The sequence below is a fragment of the Manis pentadactyla genome, chromosome 6 (genome assembly GCF_030020395.1).
Source record: "Manis pentadactyla isolate mManPen7 chromosome 6, mManPen7.hap1, whole genome shotgun sequence".
Lineage (NCBI taxonomy): Eukaryota > Metazoa > Chordata > Mammalia > Pholidota > Manidae > Manis > Manis pentadactyla.
The window spans coordinates 40,828,806-40,846,154 of record NC_080024.1 but is presented as its reverse complement, the minus strand read 5'-3'; the positions used below and the strand labels follow the sequence as shown (position 1 = coordinate 40,846,154).

The window sequence follows — 17,349 nt, the reverse complement described above, 5'->3', positions numbered from 1 at the left end:
ATCATGATTTATGAGTCATTGTAATGACTAGAAAAACATAAAAATCTCATCTCTGTTCTTACCCACTGAAGGATCTTGGACAGTGAGTAACACAAGGATTGGCTCTCATAGGGCAGAGATCTTGCCCAGTATTAGGCTTTACTAGTAATGTCAAGGATAAAAGTAATTATGAGGCACAGGCAGGGCAGACAGAGGTCTGCAACCATTGACTTCTCGGGTCTTCTCTTGTCACAGTGGATGCACTCTGACCCAGATTAACATATGAAGTCTCAAGATAATGTATGCAGTCACAGTATACAGAAATAATCATGTGATATCTCCCATTTTATACTCCGTTATATAGATTACATTACATTTTCCAGGAAGCTTTGTCCTGCAAATACTGAGTCTCAGAGAGGTTAAGTAGCTAATCAAAGTCATATTGCAGGTAGATATTAAAGACAAATGACAAGTGATGGGAAACCCAGTATTTCACCATTACATGCAGTGTTTCCCAAAGTGAAGAGCCCCAGGGATGGGAAGCCACCAGGAAGAGTAAAAGTTGACCTCCAGGTCATCTCTGAGATATGGGCTCCTCCTTACTTTCTGAGTGCAGCCAGAGCTGGCTGCTGAGGAGTGTGGGTGTGGGTGGCCTGACCCCACGGCAGGCCCACTGTCTTGTACGGTAGTGCAATTGGTTGCAAGTCCTGAGAATGTGTTAAGATGGATTCACATCCTTCACTGCTTCAACTTGAATTCACATTTGCTGAAGGTGAACCAAAGCATCGTCTGTGTGCACAAAAAGGCTGATTCATAAGGATCTGGAAAGAAGAGTCAGCTTTTGTACTCCCTGGCTTGGCTAATACCTGGCTACTTCTTAATATTTATGGAGCATTTACTGTATTCCAGAAAATGTGCAAATATATTCATATTTGTCAGTGTGGGATTGTGAATATTATATTGATATTAATGTCCTGTATCACCACGAGACAATTCAGCCCAAGAAGAGGTGTGTATATATGTGAATTCATTCATTCAGTGGAGGAAAGAAGTAATTGACCAGAGTAATTGACATGAGTAATCTATCTGTGTGTACACAATACTATAAGGAGTTAGATAATCCAAATGAAAATTCTGTTTTCCCTGGCAATTATAATTTCTTACTTATAGTACTTTGTAAAACATGTTATATAAGAGTTCAGAAACTGGAGAAGATGGAATCTTAGGAAAAGATGCTGTATTTTTCTGTCTTGTGCGTGGCATATACAGGGTTCTATAATGACCGTATATACACACATGAATACACACACACATAAACACTTATTCAAAAGATGCCTTTACATTTTCAAGATAAATTAATTTTAGGAGTTACATTTTTAAATTATGAAATCATGCTATCGAGCTGTTTCCTTTCATTATCATTATTTCATTTTTTTCCCCTTATTCACCAGACCCCAGATAGAAAATGGTTAATTTTTGATGGGCCAGTAGATGCAGTATGGATTGAGAATATGAATACTGTGCTGGATGACAACAAAAAGCTATGTCTGATGAGTGGTGAGATTATTCAGATGTCACCACAAATGAATCTTATTTTTGAACCAATGGATTTAGAAGTTGCTTCTCCTGCCACTGTAAGTTCTCAATTTTTGACATCTGCTTAAAATTTGAAGTTTTACAAATGCTTTTATCACTTAGTAACTTTGACTTTAAATGAAAAATACTGGTAGAATGATTTAGATCATTAAATTATATAAAATTAAACTTTTTTTCAAGAGTTTTCTAAAGGTCATAAATAAATGTACTATGTCATATTTCTTTTATAAGCATGACCTTAATGGTAAACAATTATTGTTTTTCCAGGTTTCCAGATGTGGTATGATTTACATGGAGCCTCACATGTTAGGCTGGAGACCACTGATGTTGTCTTGGGTAAATCTTTTACCTGCTGGGATCAGTACTGTTCAGAAGGAATTCATAATAGGCTTATTTGACAGAATGGTTCCTGTTTCTGTCGAATTTATTAGAAAGCATACAAAGGTAAGGGGAATGTGGATTTTAAAAATTTTAAATTAATGGAAAATCCAAATTAACCAAGTATGTTAAATTTAATTTGTTTTATTGTTAATTGCCAGCTATTAAAATTTCTTACCTGTTTGACTAAAAATCAGTTTTCTGATTAAAGTAAAAAGATTTTAGTTTGCATACTTACCCTCCAAAACATATTTTAAATGAAGCATCTTAGAGTTTGAGAAAATGTATGGATATTAATCTGTTCCCTTTAAAAAGTAAATCTCAAAGGTCCACTTAACCATATTTGGGTGAAAATATCCTAAAATATTCTCTCTCATTTCTGATGGACTATTATATTTTAACTGGTTTCCTTTTTTAAAATTTCCTTTATTTTCCAAAGTTTCTAGGATAAATATATATTATAATCAGGAAAAGGTCAATTTTTAAGAGTGAGCTCATTTATGACAGCTGAAGAACGGACGGTGAGTAATAATGGAGGGACACATCTTACTGCTTTAGGCATACTGAATGAGTGATCCATTATTTTTAGCATGAGTGCATCTAATTCTGTTGGCAGTACTGTTGATGGCTAAATAAAATTGGAATTCAGGGAGGTAGGTCAGTCCTTGATAGTGGGATTGACAGAGATCCTAAAGTAGGCAAATCCACTTTTCTTCCTTTCAGTACACCCTGGGGGTAGAAATAGGAGGAAAGGTAGAAGGGAGAAAAGGGAGAGTATGAGTGGAAATTTCCTGCCTCTTGAGAGTTGATGGAGTTCCCACGAGGCTCTTAAACACACTCCTGCTGGAAATTTATAGGAAATGTATGCTTAATTTCTACTTTGGGGGATGTCAACCAAAGGACATTTAGAATGACTTTGGCTCTGGAACAAATATAGGGACACAGGACTGGTATTTCTACTGCTCTTAGAAATATAACCAAAAAGCTGGAGGCAGAAGTTTGGCTCAAGGTACGTATCTGGAAAGTGGAATTTCAAATCATGCCAGTGGACATTATTTCAATGGAAAATCCAGAGAGAAAAAGAGAGCAAGGATAGAATCCCAGATGCAGCTACAATTTCAAGAAGAGAGAAGTAAGAGAGGAAAGCATTTTGAGAAACAAGTAGTTAGCATTTTCAGAGACTACCAAAAGGAAGTTTGGCTCATGTCTGTTGGACGTGGTGATTAAAGATCATGGGGGAACGCTGGCCCAAGCACTCTCAGGAGAGAAGCAAGGCCACCCGAGGGCAGTTATTTGAGGCATGTGGGACATCCAGCACAACAGTGGGTATAGACTGCTCTTTCAAGAAGCTTCACTGTAAACAAAACGAAACAACCCCTGAAATTTATTGAAGATACGTTTTAAAAACAGTTCATGTGGAGGAGGGGCGGAAGATGGCGGCGTGAGTAGAGCAGCGGAAATCTCCTCCCAAAACAACATATATCTATGAAAATATAACAAAGACAACCCTTCCCAGAATAAAGACCAGAGGACACAGGACAATATCCAGACAACATCCACACCTGAGAGAACCCAGCGCCTCGTGAAGGGGGTAAGATACAAGCCCCGGCCCCGCGGGAGCCGAGCGCCCCTCCCCCCAGCTCCCGGCGGGAGAAGAGCAGGCAGAGCGGGAGGGAGACGGAGCCCAGGGCTGCCGAACACCCAGCCCCAGCCATCCGGGCCAGAGTGCAGGGCCCTCGATACTGGGAAAACAGGGCAGCAAGAACAGTGAGCAGGCACTGGAGGCTGGGCGACAGAGGACATAAGAAAAGCGCGCGACCATTTTTTTTTTTTTTTTTTTGCTTTTTTGCTGCTTTGTTTTGGCGAGTGCTTTTTGGAAGTCTTAAAGGGACAGGGACCCCAATACTAGGGAAACAGGGCAGCAAGAACAGTGAGCAGGCACTGGAGGCTGGGCGACAGAGGACATAAGAAAAGCGCATGACCATTTTTTTTTTTTTGCTTTTTTGCTGTTTTGTTTTGGCGAGCGCATTTTGGAAGTCTTAAAGGGACAGGGACCCCAATACTAGGGAAACAGGGCAGAAAGACCGGTGAGCAGAGGCCTGAGGCTGGCACCGGAGAATAAAGAAAAACGAACGACCACCTTTTTTTTTTTAATTAAAAATTTTTTTTTTTTTAATTAAAAAAATTTTTTTTCTTGTTTTTTTTTGTGGTCGTTGTTTTGTTTTGGCGGGTGCTTTTTGGAAGTCTTAAAGGGGCAGGGTGGGTCACTTAATCCAGAGGTAGGGAATCCGGGATCTCTGGGCACCCTAACCCCTGGGCTGCAGGGAGCAGGGAGGCCCCTTACGGAGATAAATAGCCTCCCAGCCGCTCCTGCTCCAACGCGACTCCACCACTTTGGAGTAGCTGCCCGAGCCAGGCCACGCCCACAGCAACAGCGGAGATTAACTCCATAGCAGCAGGGCAGGAAGCAGAAACCCTGTCTGCGCGCAGCTGCGCAGCACAAGCCACTAGAGGCCGCTGTTCTCCCAGGAGAGGAGGGCCACAAACCAACAAGAAAGGAAGTCCTTCCAGCCGTCACTCGTCCCAGTTCTGCAGACTATTCCTATCACCATGAAAAGGCAAAGCTACAGGCAGACAAAGATCACAGAGACAACACCAGAGAAGGAGACAGACCTAACCAGTCTTCCTGACAAAGAATTCAAAATAAGAATCATAAACATGCTGACAGAGATGCAGAGAAATACGCAAGAAAAATGGGATGAAGTCCGGAAAGAGATCACAGATGCCAGAAAGGAGATCGCAGAAATGAAACAAACTCTGGAAGGGTTTATAAGCAGAATGGATAGAATGCAAGAGGCCATTGATGGAATTGAAATCAGAGAACAGGAACGCATAGAAGCTGACATAGAGAGAGACAAAAGGATCTCCAGGAATGAAACAATATTAAGAGAACTGTGTGACCAATCTAAAAGGAACAATATCCGTATTATAGGGGTCCCAGAAGAAGAAGAGAGAGGAAAAGAGATGGAAAGTACCTTAGAAAAAATAATTGCTGAAAACTTCCCCACACTGGGGGAGGAAGTAATCAAACAGACCACGGAAATACACAGAACCCCCAACAGAAAGGATCCAAGAAGGGCAACACCAAGACACATAATAATTAAAATGGCAAAGATCAAGGACAAGGAAAGAGTGTTAAAGGCAGCTAGAGAGAAAAAGGTCACCTATAAAGGGAAACCCATCAGGCTAACGTCAGATTTCTCAACAGAAACCCTACAGGCCAGAAGAGAATGGCATGATATATTTAATACAATGAAACAGAAGGGCCTTGAACCAAGGATACTGTATCCAGCACGACTCTCATTCAAATATGACGGTGGGATTAAACAATTCCCAGACAAACAAAAGCTGAGGGAATTTGCTTTCCACAAACCACCTCTACAGAACATCTTACATGGACTGCTCTAGATGGGAGCACTCCTAGAAGGAGCACAGCACAAAACACCCAACATATGAAGAATCAAGGAGGAGGAACAAGAAGGGAGAGAAGAAAAGAATCTCCAGACAGTGTATATAACAGCTCAATAAGCGAGCTAAGTTAGGCAGTAAGATACTAAAGAGGCTAACCTTGAACCTTTGGTAACCACGAATTTAAAGCCTGCAATGGCAATAAGTACATATCTTTCAATAGTCACCCTAAATGTTAATGGGTTGAATGCACCAATCAAAAGACACAGAGTAACAGAATGGATAAAAAAGCAAGACCCATCTATATGCTGCTTACAAGAAACTCACCTCAAACCCAAAGACATGTACAGACTAAAAGTCAAGGGATGGGAAAACATATTTCAAGCAAACAACAGTGAGAAGAAAGCAGGGGTTGCAGTACTAATATCAGACAAAATAGACTTCAAAACAAAGAAAGTAACAAGAGATAAAGAAGGAAACTACATAATGATAAAGGGCTCAGTCAAACAAGAGGATATAACCATTCTAAATATATATGCACCCAACACAGGAGGACCAGCATATGTGAAACAAATACTAACAGAGCTAAAGGGGGATATAGACTACAATGCATTCATTCTAGGAGACTTCAACACACCACTCACCCCAAAGGATAGATCCACTGGGCAGAAAATAAGTAAGGACACGGAAGCACTGAACAACACAGTAGAGCAGATGGACCTAATAGACATCTATAGAACTCTACATCCAAAAGCAGCGGGATATACATTCTTCTCAAGTGCACATGGAACATTCTCCAGAATAGACCACATACTAGGCCACAAAAAGAGCCTCAGAAAATTCCAAAAAATTGAAATCCTACCAACCAACTTTTCAGACCACAAAGGCATAAAACTAGAAATTAACTGTACAAAGAAAGCAAAGAGGCTCACAAACACATGGAGGCTTAACAACACGCTCCTAAATAATCAATGGATCAATGACCAAATCAAAATGGAGATCCAGCAATATATGGAAACAAATGACAACAACAACACTAAGCCCCAAACTTCTGTGGGACACAGCAAAAGCAGTCTTAAGAGGAAAGTATATAGCAATCCAAGCATATTTAAAAAAGGAAGAGCAATCCTAAATGAATGGTCTAATGTCACAATTATCGAAATTGGAAAAAGAAGAACAGATGAGGCCTAAGGTCAGCAGAAGGAGGGACATAATAAAGATCAGAGAAGAAATAAATAAAATTGAGAAGAATAAAACAATAGCAAAAATCAATGAAACCAAGAGCTGGTTCTTCGAGAAAATAAACAAAATAGATAAGCCTCTAGCCAGACTTATTAAGAAGAAAAGAGAGTCAACACAAATCAACAGTATCAGAAACGAGAAAGGAAAAATCACGACGGACCCCACGGAAATGCAAAGAATTATTGGAGAATACTATGAAAACCTATATGCTAACAAGCTGGGAAACCTAGGAGAAATGGACAACTTCCTAGAAAACTATAACCTTCCAAGATTGACCCAGGAAGAAGCAGAAAATCTAAACAGACCAATTACCAGCAACGAAATTGAAGAGGTAATCAAAAAACTACCAAAGAACAAAACCCCCGGGCCAGATGGATTTACCTCGGAATTTTATCAGACATACAGGGAAGACATAATACCCATTCTCCTTAAAGTTTTCCAAAAAATAGAGGAGGAGGGGATACTCCCAAACTCATTCTATGAAGCTAACATCACCCTAATACCAAAACCAGGCAAAGACCCCACCAAAAAAGAAAACTACAGACCAATATCCCTGATGAACGTAGATGCAAAAATACTCAACAAAATATTAGCAAACCGAATTCAAAAATACATCAAAAGGATCATACACCATGACCAAGTGGGATTCATCCCAGGGATGCAAGGATGGTACAACATTCGAAAGTCCATCAACATCATCCACCACATCAACAAAAAGAAAGACAAAAACCACATGATCATCTCCATAGATGCTGAAAAAGCATTTGACAAAGTTCAACATCCATTCATGTTAAAAACTCTCAGCAAAATGGGAATAGAGGGCAAGTACCTCAACATAATAAAGGCCATCTATGATAAACCCACAGCCAACATTATATTGAACAGCGAGAAGCTGAAAGCATTTCCGCTGAGATCGGGAACTAGACAGGGATGCCCACTCTCTCCACTGTTATTTAACATAGTACTGGAGGTCCTAGCTACGGCAATCAGACAAAATAAAGAAATACAAGGAATCCAGATTGGTAAAGAAGAAGTTAAACTGTCACTATTTGCAGATGACATGATACTGTACATAAAAAACCCTAAAGACTCCACCCCAAAACTACTAGAACTGATATCGGAATACAGCAAAGTTGCAGGATACAAAATCAACACACAGAAATCTGTGGCTTTCCTATATACTAACAATGAACCAACAGAAAGAGAAATCAGGAAAACAACTCCATTCACAATTGCATCCAAAAAAATAAAATACCTAGGAATAAACCTAACCAAAGAAGTGAAAGACTTATACTCTGAAAACTACAAGTCACTCTTAAGAGAAATTAAAGGGGACACTAACAGTTGGAAACTCATCCCATGCTCGTGCCTAGGAAGAATTAATATCGTTAAAATGGCCATCCTGCCCAAAGCAATATACAGATTTGATGCAATCCCTATGAAACTACCAGCAACATTCTTCAATGAACTGGAACAAATAATTCAAAAATTCATATGGAAACACCAAAGACCCCGAATAGCCAAAGCAATCCTGAGAAAGAAGAATAAAGTAGGGGGGATCTCACTCCCCCACTTCAAGCTCTACTATAAAGCCATAGTAATCAAGACAATTTGGTACTGGCACAAGAGCAGAGCCACAGACCAATGGAACAGACTAGAGAATCCAGACATTAACCCAGACATATATGGTCAATTAATATTTGATAAAGGAGCCATGGACATACAATGGCAAAATGACAGTCTCTTCAACAGGTGGTGCTGGCAAAACTGGACAGCTACATGTAGGAGAATGAAACTGGACCATTGTCTAACCCCATATACAAAAGTAAACTCAAAATGGATCAAAGACCTGAATGTAAGCCATGAAACCATTAAACTCTTGGAAGAAAACATAGGCACAAACCTCTTAGACATAAACATGAGTGACCTCTTCTTGAACATATCTCCCCGGGCAAGGAAAACAACAGCAAAAATGAGTAAGTGGGACTATATTAAGCTGAAAAGCTTCTGTACAGCAAAAGACACCATCAATAGAACAAGAAGGATCCCTACAGTATGGGAGAATATATTTGAAAATGACACATTCGATAAAGGCTTGACGTCTAGAATATATAAGGAGCTCTCACGCCTCAACAAACAAAAAACAAATAACGCAATTAAAAAATGGGCAGAGGAACTGAACAGACAGTTCTCCAAAAAAGAAATACAGATGGCCAACAGACACATGAAAAGATGCTCCACATCGCTAATTATCAGAGAAATGCAAATTAAAACTACAATGAGGTATCACCTCACACCAGTAAGGATGGCTGCCATCCAAAAGACAACCAACAACAAATGTTGGCGAGGCTGTGGAGAAAGGGGAACCCTCCTACACTGCTGGTGGGAATGTAAGTTAGTTCAACCATTGTGGAAAGCAGTATGGAGGTACATCAAAATGCTCAAAACAGACTTACCATTTGACCCAGGAATTCCACTCCTAGGAATTTACCCTAAGAACGCAGCAATCAAGTTTGAGAAAGACAGATGCACCCCTATGTTTATTGCAGCACTATTTACAATAGCCAAGAATTGGAAGCAACCTAAATGTCCATCAATAGATGAATGGATAAAGAAGATGTGGTACATATACACAATGGAATACTAGTCAGCCATAAGAAAAGGGCAAATCCAACCATTTGCAGCAACATGGATGGAGCTGGAGGGTATTATGCTCAGTGAAATAAGCCAAGCGGAGAAAGAGAAATACCAAATGATTTCACTTATCTGTGGAATATAAGAACAAAGGAAAAACTGAAGGAACAAAACAGCAGCAGAATCACAGAACTCAAGAATGGACTAACAGGTACCAAAGGGAAAGGGACTGGGGAGGATGGGTGGGTAGGTAGGGATAAGGGGGGGAGAAGTAGGGGGGTATTAAGATTAACATGCATGGGGGGGTAGGAGAAAAGGGAGGGCTGTACAACACAGAGAAGGCAAGTAGTGATTCTACAACATTTTGCTATGCTGATGGACAGTGACTGTAAAGGGGTTTATAGGGGAGAGCCTAGTAAACATAATATTCGTCATGTAAGTGTAGATTAGTGATAGAAAAAAAAAAAAAGGGCAGTTTCTGTGTGGTAACCTCCAACGAGTTCTACACAAGGGTATAAAGGGCATATAAAAGTGTAGGCAAAGGGTCTGTTTGTGTTTATACAGAGGATCAAAGCCTAATTGGGCTACCCCGAAAATGAACTAAGATACGATATGAAAAAGAACTTCCAACATCAGCACTCTCTGGAAGACTCATGCCAGAAGATGATCATCAAAAAACCCCAACAAAGATCCACGCACTGCAACAGCTGTAGATGCACTCATCCCACCAGTTCCTGGACTTGCCATGGGAATGAGGAAGGAGATATCTAAGCTGGCCTGTGCATACAGTAAAACAACAAATTTGACTGGATCTATACTGTTGGAACTCAACCAAGAATTTGGAGAAGTGCAAATTGTAGCGCTCCAAAGTCTTACAACTACAAACTATTTACTGTTAAAAGAACATATGGCATGTGAACAGTCCCCAGGAATGGGTTGTTTTAATTTGTCTGATTTCTCTCAGACTGTTCAAGTTCAGTTGGACAATATCCACCATATCATAGATAAGTTTTCACAAATGCCTAAGGTGCCTAACTGGTTTTCTTGGTTTCACTGCAGATGGCTGGTAATTACAGATATGCTTTGGTTATGTAACTATACTCCTATTATGTTAATGTGTGTGTGCAATCTAAGTAGTAGCTTAAAACCTGTACATGCTGAAGTTACTCTACAAGAAGATATATCAAAGAAATAATCAATCTTCCCATGTTTTCTTCCGCCTGCTACTTCTATAGCTTTTCTTCTTCCTTCCTAATTACAACCCTTAAATAGAATTCGTGCCTCATATCAAATTTACCGAGTATCATAATTCTTCCAAGTGGTAAAGATACCTCAAGACAAATGCTGGGCATAGAAGCCACAGGGCATAAATATGCAAAGAAGTAAAAAGCTAACTTTTTCAAACAATAAGGCTTCTCTCTCACTTACCAACTTCACATTTCCCTGTATGGCCCCGGAAGATGACTGGTTAGCCAGAGACGGGTAAGATTCCTCAAGGGAGGAACAACCTAAGACAGGCACAGTCGCAGGGGGGCCATCAGGTGAGAAATTGGGGATCAACAGAGGTGAGGCTTAGAACCTCACCCCCCCGTTCTGAGAGAAATCTTCTGCATACGTGTATGTTTTATTGCCCTGGTCTAGCTTGGATTAACACATAGTCTACAGGCACACACCTGATCATCTACATGTGCTCTCTTACAACACTAAACTATGTTTTCTACCTTTATCTTGTATCTACCTACCACTTCAGCATTTTATTAAAAATAATAATAATAAAGAGAGAAATGTGGTATCCACATATAAATCAAGTATAAAAACCAAATGAGTATTCATATTTGAACTGACTGTTTAGAGTTCATAATGCATGAGCAAAACCGAAAGTTTCTGTGATGACTGCCCTTGTACTGTTCACTATGTAACTTATTCATTATGTAAGAATTTGTTCTACATGTAAAAACTTGTTTGTTATGCCTCAGAAGATTGGAGACTGACAAAAATTAGGCTTGGGGTGGATTAATGATTGTGCATTGAGCATTGACTCCCCTATACAGAATTTTATTGTCGTTAACAACCATTTGATCAATAAATATGAGAGATGCCCTCACAAAAAAAAAAAAAAAAAAAAAGGACAGACTTCCAATGGTAAAATAAATTAGTAACCGGGATGTAATGTATAGCATAAGGAATATAGTCAAGATATTGTAACAGCTTGGTAGGGTGATAGCTGGAACCTAGAATTATGTATATAAATGTTCTACCACTGTGTTGTACAGTTGAAACTCATGTAATGTAATACTGTGTGTCAACTACCCTTCAATAAAAAATAATTATTAAAAAAAAAAAAAAAAAAAAACAGTTCATGTATCAATTTTGAGGGTTATAATAAAATAGCTACAGGGTTTACTCCCCACCCTGGCATTGTTAGAGAATGCAAGCATTAAATATAAATGAATTTTCCATTTAACAAACTTACCTTCTTGGTAGCAAAACAGGGGGAAAAAGCACTTTTAAAGCAAGCTTTCTAAACTGTACTCTGCACCTTTGTCCTCTGCTGAGAAAATTATGAAAGCTGGTTATTAAGTGTGTAGTAATAAAAATCTGACTTATTTGTACTAATAAAAATTTGTGTTACTACAAATATTTAATTTTGCATCAGTAACACCTCCTCCCATTCTTAGTCAGAAACTCAGCTGTCATTTCTGCCTGCTTCTCCTGGGACAGTGGCTGAATATGAAGTTAGCTGCTTCTGACCTTCAGAGAATCCATTTCAGAGAGTTAATTTTTACATGTTAACAATGAAATAATATGACTTCAAAGGTTGGAGGAGAGCTTGGAGAGAAGAAGAAAGTTTATTGACAACTTGCTATATGCTGTGTGGTTCTAGGAGCTTTTCACAGGAATTGGTTTACTATGTGTATTGTCCTAACTTCTAAAGATGTTGTCAAATTTTTTACACACTTTAGAGAAGCAAATTCTTCAGAAGATTTTTTTAGTGTTTTGGTTTAAAAATTGGTATAACAGAACCTATGTCTTTGATTAAATTAACTGAATGTGTAACTAGGTTTTTTGAATTTGGGAGTCAGTACAAAAGTGGCTGAAGAGTGCACACTACCTGGGCATGACCTCCGCCGGTGCCACACTCGAGACCAGGGATTTAATTGTGCCTCTGTTTTCCTGCCTGTGAAACTAGAACTATAGTCATAGTGCCCTTTAAAAGATACTATGACTGTTAGAACTAAATAGGTTCAATAAATATTAACTGATGCTGTTTTAATTAGTACCTAATTCAAATTAATTTTTATGGACTTTTTCCCCTGATTTTTCAGGAGTTATCTCCTACTTCAGATACAAACTTGGTACGATCTTTAATGAATCTAATAGACTGTTTTATGGATAACTTTGCTGATGAAGTCAAAGTAAAAGACAGAAATGATCGAGAAACTTACTCTTTACTTGAGGTAAAGTCAACCGCTCTTTGCATTTTACAACAGAAAGACATCTACTGCTTTCCCCAGGGCTTTCTAGTTAACGTACCTCACTCCTCGCCTGAAATTGGAGGGTGAATGATGAGTGGGTAACTGAACAGTGAAGACTAAGTCAGGCCCCAAACACCAATGCTGATAGGGAAGTTCCTGGATTAGCAGTTCCCTTGCCTCATGAGGTTTGGGTGGAGCTTATGATTGCCTTAGATCTGCTACTGAAATCTTGTGTCATATGACTGGCCTCAGGAATGATCAGTCCCCAAAATGTCAATGACCATTTGACTGTGAGATTCACCTTCATTCAAACTCAAACTCTTAGTAATTCATTGTTTTTTCCTTGACTTTCTTTCCTTTTTCATGAGATATAAATGTTTAAAATACGTGTGTGTGTTTAAATTTATATTTGGATTGAGGAAAACAAGAAAATATATCATCTGTAAACATATTTTCTAAATAAGAAAATTATCAACAACTTGAATACTCAATAAAATATTATATACTGCTAATGGTAACTTTTCCAATTGCTAATGGTAGTCAATATATTACTCTTATTGCTTAAATTTTATGAAATAATTTTTAATTTAATTTTAAATGGTTGCCAGAGAGAAGTAGTGTCAGAGTAATCCACCTAAGTGAACAATGTCAGAGAGTCCACAACTTTCATGAGCATAATCAAGAATGTGTTTTAGTTTTTGCATTGAAAAGGAGATGTGATTTTAGCATGAGCAAACAGGTTTTCTCAGTCAGATGTGGGTCTCAGCATCTGCACTGTTTCCTTTGCCTGAGTCCAGTCAGAAGAAAGCTTGCATGACGGCAATTCTAGGTATTCAATCAATGCTGAGATAATTAGTACAACAGGTAAATAAAAGAATATGAATTTTTTTCAACTTTGTAAGAAAACACTGTAATCAAAATTTAAATTTAAAAAAGAGCATGTTGTGGGCTAACTATTCTTATTAAAATGTGCCTTTATACTTTAATCAAAAGTTATCTCAATGTTCTTTTTAATATCAAGGTCCTGCCACATACCTAAAATAGCACATGATTTACCAAACTAGTCATTCTAAGTGTCACTATGGCTAGAATTTACACTTTGCACTGTATTATCATCTCTGATAATAAGAATTTGTAAGACATGCAATTTGACAGAAAAATAAGACATTTTAAATAGTTGCCAGAGAGAAACAATTATTATAAAATACTGAGATAACCTACCATTATGCATATCCTTTAAAGATATTAATCTTGCTGATTTTGATTTAAGCTTCAAAGATAGACTAAAGTTATTCTTTAATGCAGTCCATCTTCTCATCTCCCCAATGCAGGGCATTTTTCTGTTTTCATTAATCTGGTCCGTTGGTGCTTCCTGTAAAGATGATGACCGGTTGAAATTTAATGAGATTCTTCGAGAACTAATGGAAGGTCCAATTTCAGAACTAACTCGAAATAAGTTTAAATTACTGAGTGGTAATGGACAAACATCTTCAAAAGCATTAACAGTTCCATTTCCTGAAAAAGGAACAATTTATGATTATCAATTTGTCACTGAGGTAAGAATTCTGAAGCAAGATTTGCAACTGTCAGCCAGGCAGTTTGAGACACACAGCACATGATGGCTCTCTGGCCACCTTGTCACCACCATTTACTTTCAGAGATGCATGGAGTAGGGAAAGGTGCCCTGAAGCCAGACATACCTGGGTTTGAGTTTTGGTAAACCCATTTTCTTTCTGTATAGCTTTGGATGAGTTATTTAATCTCCTTGAGCCTTGTTTTTCTCATTGATAAAATGAGATAAATTATAATACCTGATGGGCCAATTGTATTCATTAAATAAAATCACACATTATGACATCTAGTCCAACATTAGGCACATAGTGTTCAAAGACACCTCTAGGAAATTTGTGGGGCATGTTAGCATCGCAGGCACTAAGGAGTCCTGCAGGGAAGCAGCTGGGTTAGTGTTAATTCAGCACTTGCCAAGTGGATTGAACCATAAAACCTGGGTGGTTTTGTTTACTTGTTTATTTTTGTGGGACAGCTCCCGTAAGTACCATATTAAGGACAAAGTTTAGGAATATCTATTTTAATTCAAGTGAAGTTGGGATAACACCATATGCCTAATGAGTAGTTCTATGGCCTTCTTTTCCCTTAATTAAGACACATCTTTGTATCTCATCAATATTTCTTTAAGAATATTTTTCTAAAGCCCCTTTATTCTACCATCTGGATGGACCATGATGTATTCAGTTTCCAACTCTTGAGCATTGAACTGTTTTTGTTGTTTCTTAGTTTTTCTGATTTGCTGAATATACACAGTCATTCTGTATATGTCTGATTATTTAAGTTCCTAGGAAAGGAATTACTGTATCAATTTTTAAATTTTTATGGCTTCTGAGATGTATTGGGAAGCTTACCTCAAAAGAGATACTTTACCCTGCCAACAATAAGATAGTATCTTTACAAACTTTACTTCAGATTACTAACAATATCCTGCATTTTTAGACCACTTTGTAGTTTGTTAAACTTTACTACAATCACTTCTATTTTCTTTCTCAGTGTGTCAGTAAAATAGGAAAGATAGGATTATTTTACAAATTTTATCATTGAGGGAATTTGGGTTCAGGGATATTACAATTTTCCCAGGGCCACACAATCTCTAAATGACTGTCCATTTCAGGTTGTCTGATTCTTAATTTTTCCTTCCCCATACAGTGGCAAAAAATACATGCTAAAAAACATTATCAAGATACGGAAAGGGTGTTATTTCTTAATCATTTCTAGAAAGTTCTAGAAATTTCTTTGCAATACAATTTCAAATTGATGTAATTCAGCCTCCTCAAAAAATCTCTACTATATGAACAACACAGTGTCAGAGGATACAAAAATGAATAAAGCACCTTCCTGCCCTCAGTGAGTTCCTACCTCTTCAGAAGAGTGCCTTGTAACACTCAAGGCCAAAAGAGTACCATGTGTCAAGGCCCAGGGAACTGGAGTATGTTTGAAGCCAGTAGGTCTATCAGTGAGGCTTGGCTCTGGGAACACATGAGGATGTGAATGAAGGATGGGTCTGAATTCTGAATTGCTTTGAATGACCAGAAGCTTGAATTTGATTCTGTAAGAATAGAGAGGGCAGTGGTATTTTTTAAAAGAAGGAGACTAAGCAGGATATATTTGAAATTTTCTGTTTTAAATGCTATCATAGCAAATAAAAATTTTAGTTTACAGGCTAATCACAAAAATATAGTATAATAGAATTCATCATCATAATAATTTCACATTAATAAGTCTTTTCTAGAGATCTGTTGCACAATAATGGGGACATAGATAACACTACTGAACTGTACACTTAAAAATAGCAAAGGTAAATTTTACTTGTGTGTTTTTTTAACTGCAATTTAAAGACAAAGATCTCACTTGAAATGGTAAACTGATATAGTAAATACCATTATAAAAGTTAAGCACATCAGGTGAGAGATTAAAGATGGCGGCATGAGAGGAGAGACAGAGGTTTCCTCCTAAAACTGGATACAATTAGAAAATATAGTTGGTGCAGCTAATCCTGAGAGCAACAGGAAAGAGGATGGCGTCAGACTGCACACACCTGGAGAAAAGCAGACCTCACCGAATGGGGTAACGTACCAGAGCTGTGGCTCCGCTGGACCTGAGCCCTTCCCTCACCCCAGCTCATTGGTGGGAGGAAGAGAAACGGAGCAGAGAGGAAGTGGAAGGCTTGGGACTGCTGAATACCTGGCTCTGGAGATCTGCGCTGGGAGCACAAACCTACATTTCATGATGCTTTCATGAGACTCGCATGACTGTTGAGTTGGAAAGTTAATACAGGCAGAGTTCCTGGGGAGATGGGGAGTCCGGCTGCTTGTGGAAAGCAGGGATCCATATCTGGCTGCTCTGGGACAAAAACTTATACCTGTGTGCTTGGCCCACTGGCTCAGGCAGTGGAGACAGGCTCAGCAGCTGGGAGGCAGGGAACAGTTCTTTCCTGCCCCCAGCACCAGTACCACTCCCCTGCGACCCCCGACATTGCTACAGGGGCTCAGCAGCTCCAGAATAGAGCTTCTGGACACTAGAGGGCGCCATATACAAACATGAAACCCTAAAGGAACCTTGTTCAGAGTAAAATTATTAATACAACTCCCGAGAAAGATTTAAACGATGTGGACCTTGTGACTCTTCCTGAAAGGGAGTTCAAAATAAAAACCAACATTCTAATGGAGGTACGGAAAGGAATACAAGAACTCAGGAATGAATTCAGGTCAGAGATTCAATCATTGAAGAGCACGATGGAGGGTATTAAAAGCAGGTTGGATAGGGTGGAGGAGACAATAAATGAAATAGAAACTAGAGAAGAGGAATACAGAGAAGCTGATGCACAGAGAGTAAAAAGGATCTCTAAGAATGAAAGATTATTGAGAGAAATGTGTGACCAATCTAAGCAGAATAATATTCGCATTATAGGGATACCAGAAGAAGAAGAGAGAGAGAAAGGGATAGAAAGTGTCTTTAAAGAGGTAGTTGCTGAAAACTTCCCCAATCTGGGAAAGGAGATAGTCTC

The 17,349-nt window shown here is 38.7% G+C and overlaps 1 protein-coding gene across 5 annotated transcripts in view; it reads left to right on the top strand.

Moving 5' to 3' along the window:
- DNAH7 (dynein axonemal heavy chain 7) overlaps positions 1-17,349 on the top strand; it is a 224,646-nt gene that overhangs the window by 90,523 nt on the left and 116,774 nt on the right. For 4 of the 5 annotated variants that reach the window (XM_057503726.1, XM_036927891.2, XM_036927894.2 and 1 more), the window contains 4 exons: positions 1,431-1,613; positions 1,843-2,019; positions 12,624-12,755; positions 14,105-14,329. In XM_057503726.1, the coding sequence (XP_057359709.1) occupies positions 1,431-1,613; positions 1,843-2,019; positions 12,624-12,755; positions 14,105-14,329 (717 nt within the window). The remainder of the gene's footprint in view (positions 1-1,430; positions 1,614-1,842; positions 2,020-12,623; positions 12,756-14,104; positions 14,330-17,349) is intronic. The other variant, XM_036927893.2, reaches the window with a different exon arrangement.